The sequence below is a fragment of the Humulus lupulus genome, chromosome 1 (assembly GCF_963169125.1).
Source record: "Humulus lupulus chromosome 1, drHumLupu1.1, whole genome shotgun sequence".
NCBI lineage: Eukaryota > Viridiplantae > Streptophyta > Magnoliopsida > Rosales > Cannabaceae > Humulus > Humulus lupulus.
The window spans coordinates 139,784,682-139,792,662 of NC_084793.1; the positions used below are offsets into that span (position 1 = coordinate 139,784,682).

Genomic DNA, 7,981 nt, shown 5'->3' on the forward strand with positions numbered 1-7,981 from the left:
GTGAAATATATGATTTGTATTATAGTATGACTACTTATGCATGTTTATGTGTGTTAAATATGCTTCTGTGCCAAGTTTCATTAAAACGGTATTTTTGTAATTTTTGACCTGTTGAGGGTATAATTGTAATTATATATGTTATGTGATTGAGATCAAATTATTATGTGGATATATTTGAGATATTCGACTCGAGACGACCCTTTGGAGAAATTTAATGGTAAAGTCACAACGGGGATAAATACCCTCCTTGGGGTGAGCCTAGGGGTATTTTGGTAACTTTGTAGTTACTGGGGTTTATTGGGTAATGGGAATTAATTTGGTGGGTATTTGACCTTAATGGATTTAATTGGGAAGTAATGGTATAATTTGAGGATTAGTGGAGATTTAGGCAAAATGACCAAAATGCTTTTGGGTTTGGTTTTGAGGTTAATTGGAGGTAGGGGTACAATGGTCTTTTGACCTATTGGACTAAGTAATTGACCCAAGTGCTGAGTATACTGGGCATTCATGTGTTACCCTCTCCATTACCCTCTAGTTTCTTCTATTATTATTATATTTTTTTTCAAAAGCTACTCAAAGGTTCTCAAGCTTTGGTTTTGGGTTTCTAAGGGAATGAGAGGATTTAAGCTAACCATTGGAGCTATAAGCTGCTAGGACTATAATCTCCATAGGAATTCAAAATTTGAGAAGGTAAGAACCAATTACCCTGTTTTAGGTAAGAACCAATTACCCTGTTTTTTATCTTATATTTTTTGGTATTCTTGGATGAGTTGAGGTTAAGTTCTTATGATTTAAGGTTTCTAGGAGGTGTTGGAGTTGGATTTTATTGGAAGAACGTGTCTGGGTGGCCAATTATAGACTGAATTCTCCAGTTGTAGTAGCTAAGGTATGAAGTATCATGGCTTCTCTTGCTTTTCTTGGTGTTCTTGAGGAGTGTTTGAACTTTTGAGTAATTTTCTGATTATGGGTGTTTTTGGTTGAGTTTTTGATACTTTGAGGTTTGGGTTTTTTTATAAAAGTGGTATGAGGTGTTTTTTAGTAAAAAAAATATGATCTGTAAACTTGGTTTGGTGATTTTGAGAGCTTAGGTCGGATTGGGGCGAGTTTGGGTTGGAAAAGTTGTAGAAAACGCAACCCAGAATTATGGGTTCACGATGTAGCGTCCCTGCGCTTGGGTTGGGCGCCCCTGCCCTATGCCCATTTCAGCATAAGTCATTTTTAGGGATTGGGAAGAACTTGGGGGCTCGGGTGGACAATTTCACCACGTTTGTTGAAATTGGAGGTCCCGAGAGCATGAGAATGGTCCCGAATTTAGTAATTGGATTTAGTTCTTGACGAGAGTACCGTCATGTTGTGACTAGGTCTACTGAAAGACTCGGAAAAGGATCATGCTTGGGTTCGTTCTATTTATTTGCACAGGACCTGAGGTAAGAAAACTACGCCCATGTTGAAATTAGGGCTTGAGCCCTTGTGATTGAACATTTTTATAACTCTGCCTTGAAATGGTTGTTTAATTGTGAATAATTGTGCCTTATATAGTTGATTTGTGTATGTAATGTATGTCTGATTATATCTGGAAATGTGGTACGCACTGGTATGGCCTTATGGCTGCTTGAAAAGAGACTGGAGAGTGAGTTACGTCTGTCCGACTCTAAATCGGTCTGAACGAGGCAAGTGCGGTGTGCACTTGGTTGGCCCTATGGCCACATAAATGGATTGAATATTGTTGAGTGTTGTTTATAATTATTAAACAAGTTGTTCATAATTGTAATATGTTGATTGTTTGTATGCTTGATTGAGTTTTCTTGTTGGGCATTGGCTCATGGGTGCTACGTGGTGTAGGTAAGGGCAAGGGGAAGTTGGATCATCAATGAGTTGGAGAGCTTCGGGGGCAGCGTGTACATAGGCAGCCTGCTCGACCGCCATAGTCTAGACTTCTTTTGGAAAGCTAGGGTTTAGTAGTTTTGCCGCTTAGGACGACTTTCATGTACTTTGTTTATTTTCCCTTGTATCAATTATAAACTTTTTTTGGGATCTTGTGTATATACCAAATCCTTTAATGAAAAGCAACAATCGTTTGAACAAAAACTTTATACCAAATTTTTAATTAACCCTAACTACACGTTTTAATCGAAAATGACTTGCATAACGAGTGCAACACAATTTTAAACGCATAGTGTAACTGTCCTTGTTTAGTAGGGCGTTACACTGTGCATCACTGAGCGACGCCACACTCACTGTCACATATCCCTGGGATTTGAATTTGAATTGTTTAAATTCAAATATTATTTGTTTATTTAATTATTTAATTATTGTTTAAATTTGATCAAAATATATAATTAAATTAAAAATCTAGTAGATCAGCTTTGAATTAATAAAATAAAATTGTTTTATTATGATCTTTATGAGACGTTTAAGTCAAATAAGTCAATAGAATTTTCTAAGCTTAAAATTTTTTCTAAAACTCTTGAATCTCATGTGCCTACACATGTCCTTGTGTGTTTGAGGAACAACTTGGAAGTCAGAAACATTTGGCAAGTTTAAAGACTTCAAAGTTGAAGCTAAGAAGTACTTAGGTAAATCTCTATAGATGCTTCAATCAGATTGAGACAGAGAATATTTGGATCTAGAATTCAAAGATTTTGTGCTAGAGCATGACAGTCTATCCCAACTCATGGCACCTAGAACGCCATAGAAAATGGCATTTCAGATAGAAGAAACAAGACCTTGTTGGACATGGTCAAGTCTATGTTAAGCTACTAATCTCTTTCTCTCACATTCTGGGGTTATGCACTTCAAACGACGACTGACATTTTGAATGTAGTCTCATCTAAGACAATAAGCAAAACACCACTAGAGTTATGGAATGGTAACAAACCTAGTTTGCGCCACTTCAGCATTTGAGGTTGTCCTGGTCATGTTCTTAGACCTAAATCAGGGAAACTTTACTCAAGGTCTGAAGTTTATATTTTTCGTGGGCTATGCTCCAGAGACACGGGGTGGTTACTTCTATAGTCAAAAGGACCAAAATGTATTTGTCTCTACAAATGCAACCTTACTTGAGCATGACTATATGACTCACTATAAAACTCGGAGCAAAGTAGTTTTGAAGGAATTCACTGTTGATCAAATTCCATCATCATCTTTAAATGGTAAACTTTATATTAGTTTTTATATTATTTTTGAAAAAATATATTATCTTAATTTTAATTAAACAAACATATGAGAAAAATTAGGATAGATGAGTGTGGTACACACCACTCACTGTGCATCACTGAGTGATGCCACACTCAGTGTCACGTATCCCAAGGATTTGAATTTGAATTATTTAAATTCAAATATTATTTGTTTATTTAATTATTTAGTTATTGTTTTAATTTGATTAAAATAAATAATTAAATTAAAAATCTAGCATATCAGTTTTGAATTAATAAAATAAAAAGAAATAACATTATTTTATTATGATCTTTATGAGACATTAAGTGAGATAAGTTAATAGAATTTTCTAAGCGTGAAAATTTTCTAAAACTTTTGAATCTCACGGACTCACACACGTCCTTGTGCGTTTGAGGAACGACTTGAAAGACTTTGGTGTGAGTCTTCGTGTGGATAGATGTTCCCCTCTTATTGCCTCTTCAGCGATCTGTGTTGGTTTAACCTTCCCTTGCTTTGTTCTATTTTAATGTATTTATCCTAAAAAAATAAACTAATAAATTTCCACCCCATCATGGTTACAAACAAATCAATAGTAATTATATATATGGTAATATAAATGAGAACACAATGCACGAAGGAAGTTAGTAGCAAATTTAGAGTTCATAACATCATCATTAGGTTTTAATTGTTGCCATCAACAATGTAAAGAACTCATATATTGCAAAATGAGCAATATCAAGTTGCTTAAGAACAAAGTAACTGGGAAATCACGAATTTAGTTTTGTTATTTACATGCCGTGAAGTTTAAAACCTCTACATTGAAGAGAAATGAACTGGTCTTCTTCCAGTTGGGTGGGGGGAATCTTGTTTGATAAACAATTAAGGATATACTGAAAGGGGATTAAGTTGATTAAGATTTTTCATATATAAATGTAATCATATTTACTTAACAACTTAGTATATTAGACCCCACAAAAAAAAATTAGTATATTAGAGGTCACGCTACGTTTGACAAATGCAGCTTACGTTGTATCACAACATATTTATTAGTCCCCAAAATGGTTGCACCTATTCTATTGGCTAACTTCTTTGCCGATGTTAAGAATGTCCTTGTCCACAAATTTATTCTCGTTTTTCTTTCTAATCTTGATGTGAAATTAACAGGGATTAATTCAAAACTTCATGATATGATAATTAATGACAACATATAATGAACCACAATGATTTTTTTTGGATAAAAAAAGGACAATAAATTTATAAAACAAATTCAGTAATGAAAGAGTGCTTTTCAAGAACAAACACTAATTTCAAATTATTGTATAGTTCTTATTGTACGTAATGCAGCACAATTTTTCCTATAAACTCACATATCGACTCACCCTCCAGGAAAATCACACTAGATTTGTACAAATTTTATGCTATCATAAGTAATAATTTCTCCTTTAGGAATCGAAGTACCTCATAATATCCAAGTGGGCTTAGGTTGCAATTCACACTTTCGTAATCACAATCACAAGCTTCTACTTTTAAAAATTGTTATCCAATAAATAAATCATAATCAATAAGCATTAATTGGGCTCGGAGTCGGGTACCAATGTGAAAACAAGAGAGAGAGATCTAAATGAAAACGAGAAGCTTTATATTCCAAAAATAATGATGAAGATTACAAATAAAGTCCATTATTAGAGAAAAATGTATTTGCAGGCACCGCCGGACTGAACGACTCACAGTAGGCCGCCCCTCATGTCCTCCGAATTTGGGACTGTATTGTCCTCTATCCGCACTTGCATCACAACCACACCACCACTAACTCTTACTTCTACTATAACTCTCTTCCACTCCCTCAGGCCTCAATCAACATGGTTGGTTTGGTTGATGTCGGTGGTAACATATAATTATATTAAGGTGGTATTTTGAATTTAAAACTTTCTTTAATTATAAAAAAAAAAAAAACTGAATATATTATAAATACAGAGAAGTCAATAATTTTTGGGTGGCAGAGAAGGGAAACAAAAATCCAAAAAAAGCGACAACAACTTCACTTCCCTCGCATTTATGAGGATTGCTTCTTTCTCTTTGATTTTATAGCTAGACTCTGAATCTTCTTTCTCGTCCCCAACACTTTCTCAGCTAAAAAAAAACTGGAAATGGAGAGCGATAGAGAGGAAAAAATTAAATAAATAAATAAAGAGGGGGATTTGGGTATGTGTGCTTTCTTCATTGCAATAATCAACTTTCGCTTTCCGTGAGAGACTTTTTTCCCGGGGGAGCATTTAATGCCATTTGCCAAACCTCCAAAAATCCATTAATATCAGTAGCTCTAAATTGCCAGACGACCCCTCTCATTTAAAACTCCCTCTCTCTCAGTCTCACACAGACAATGCTTTTCCACCCATTAAAAGCGTCCCGACCCCATTACTACTCATCTTGGGTTTTCAACCCCCCACCGTCACCGCCCGATAACTTACCCTCTACTGTCCACCAATCCCATTCTTCCACGTGTCCCGCCCCTCATTTACTTTTTCTTTTGTCTTTCCTCCTCTTATATCTTCTATCTTCGGTTGAATCTCTCCGGCGACAGAAGGGCCTCGGGATCCCCGCACCGGAGCCGGCTCGACGAGAACGCTGCCGCCGACGAATATAACGACGACGGCCTCATGAACATCGGACTCGTCATCGATTTCGTTCTACGCGATGATCCTCCGCCGCCGGAAAATCTCGAGCTCGATTCCGATAACCCGAAAAAACCTCGGTTCCGGCGAAAGAACGGTGACTTCATTCCTCTGTAGTATCGGAACGAGAACACCCTTGGCTTGCTCAGAGAACCGAATGGCGATGGCCTCTTGCTCCAGAAGCTTCCTCGTCTGTACCTCCACGGCGATGCTGTCGCAGGCTCCGTCACCATCATCCGTTCCGATGCCGCACTCCGCTCAAATCCGAACGAGTACGATCTCTTCAGCAGGAAATCTCTGTTGTTGATTCGGTGATCCTCCGAGTGATTGGCGTTGAAGTTGTAACTGTTTCTCCTCGGTGAGAGTTCCTCCACGCAAGGCGTGATTTCCGTTACTGTCGATGCTGCATATTCCGGTGCCTGGGCTTCGCTGAGCGGCTCGAGTGCGATGCTTCTAAAAATGGCGTCGTCGAGGCTTGGCCGGATCCTGGCTGCCATGAGCGGAATAAACGGGGACTCCGGGCGGAATATTACGGCGCGGCAGAGAGGACAATTAGCGTGGGAGCGAAGCCACATATCGATGCAGTCCACGTGGAAAGCGTGTGAGCATACGGGGAGAGTACGGACGTAGTCGTCTTCTTCGAACTCGATGAGGCAAACTGCGCAGTCGTGGTGTGGCCCGCCGCCCTTGTTGACGACTGTATAGATGGAGAGAGGAATAGTCTTGATTATGGAGTCATCAAGTCCGTAAGGGGAGAAGACGTGGAAACCATCGCTGGCCTCAAACGGCGAGTCGTACGGCAGGGAGTCGAGGTCTCCGTCAGAGGACGGGAGATAGGATCGTCTACTACTACGGCGGCGACGCCTTCTCCATCGACGAAGGACTCGGACTACAGGAGGGATTACGTGGCGGGAGATGAGGCGGGAGTATGTGACGATCAAGAAGGCAGTGGCAACAACTACTACCATGGCTATCAATGGCGGACTAAAGTCTACAGGCAGCCTCGACGGTGGCGGAGATTGGTCTCCTTGGGGGGTAATTGTGTTGGTAGTGGTGGTAGTAGTTTGAGGAGGAGCGGGAGTTGGGCCTGGACTTGGGGTTGGGGTTGGGGTAGGGGCTGGGGTAGGAGAGGAGGTCCACCAATCGAGATGGCCGTGCGGAGACGGAGCAAGAGCCATGGTTGTGAATGTTTTGAAGTTTCAGGGCGGTAACCATGGATTCATGGTGGCTGGGGCTGAGTGTAAGTGAGTGGGAATTCGGTACTGGGTTTGTGGAGTTTTGCTTTTTTATTGTGAAGTAGCAGAAAACGATGTTTAATGCAAATAGGTTGACTGTTTTGTCCGGGTTTCCTTTCGATTTGGCTACGGCTTACTGGGTCTTTGACACGTCAACGTTTCTGAATTTAAGGCCCTGTGCTATTATCAGCTGTGGAGCAAACCACCTTACTACTCTCTAGTCCCTACTTGTTCATATGACTAGTGTATTTTTCTTTCTTTGCATAGCTTTGCTACTTTTGACTCTCGCTCTCTCTCTCTCTCCTATTTATGGTGAGGCAATGAATTTAGCATTCATTTTATGAACTTTATAAGAGTTAATTTGAGATAGAAAAAAACAGAACTTAGATAAAACTATATAGTTACACTGTGACAACAGTCTTAAAAGAAAAAAGGAAACAAATGAAAATATGATTTAGATATTATGGAGAAGAATTTCTTGGTATGTTCTTGATTTTATTAGTTTAAGATCCGTGTGTCACTATCCAAATGAATTTTTTGGGGATGTGGAAGACTTAAAAAGACATTTAGTAACATTAATCAATCAAAAAGAGAAGAAATTCGGTTAATTATATGAATTTAAATTGGAAGAGGATCTGCATTTTGAGCTGGCATGATGTGATTGAGGAGTCTGCACTCAATGAAGGCATTACCTTTTCGTTAATGGAGAGGGTCAAATCTTTAATTTGATTTGACTACAATTCAAACAGATGAGAAAATCAACACTAGGTTCAAGAAAAATAAAATAAAAAATTATACAAACAAGTTAAAATAAAATTGTATGGGCTGGGCATACGACGAGTTTTTGTTGCACTATTTCCGTCGTTGAAGAGTTTTTGAGGGACAAATTTATGCTTAAAGAGGGGTTATAAGTAAAAA

The 7,981-nt window shown here is 38.6% G+C and overlaps 1 protein-coding gene across 1 annotated transcript; it reads right to left on the minus strand.

Moving 5' to 3' along the window:
• Positions 1 to 4,774: 4,774 nt before the first annotated feature.
• Positions 4,775 to 7,331, minus strand: LOC133798361 (RING-H2 finger protein ATL65). Its single transcript, XM_062236615.1, has one exon. It carries the CDS (start codon positions 7,004 to 7,006, stop codon positions 5,708 to 5,710), a length of 1,299 nt encoding a protein of 432 aa, XP_062092599.1. The 5' UTR covers positions 7,007 to 7,331; the 3' UTR covers positions 4,775 to 5,707.
• Between the last annotated feature and the right edge of the window lie 650 nt (positions 7,332 to 7,981).

Bases quoted from the DNA above. Each gene is read 5' to 3' on its own strand.
- LOC133798361 (XM_062236615.1), bottom strand. From the start codon at position 7,006: ATGGCTCTTGCTCCGTCTCCGCACGGCCATCTCGATTGGTGGACCTCC.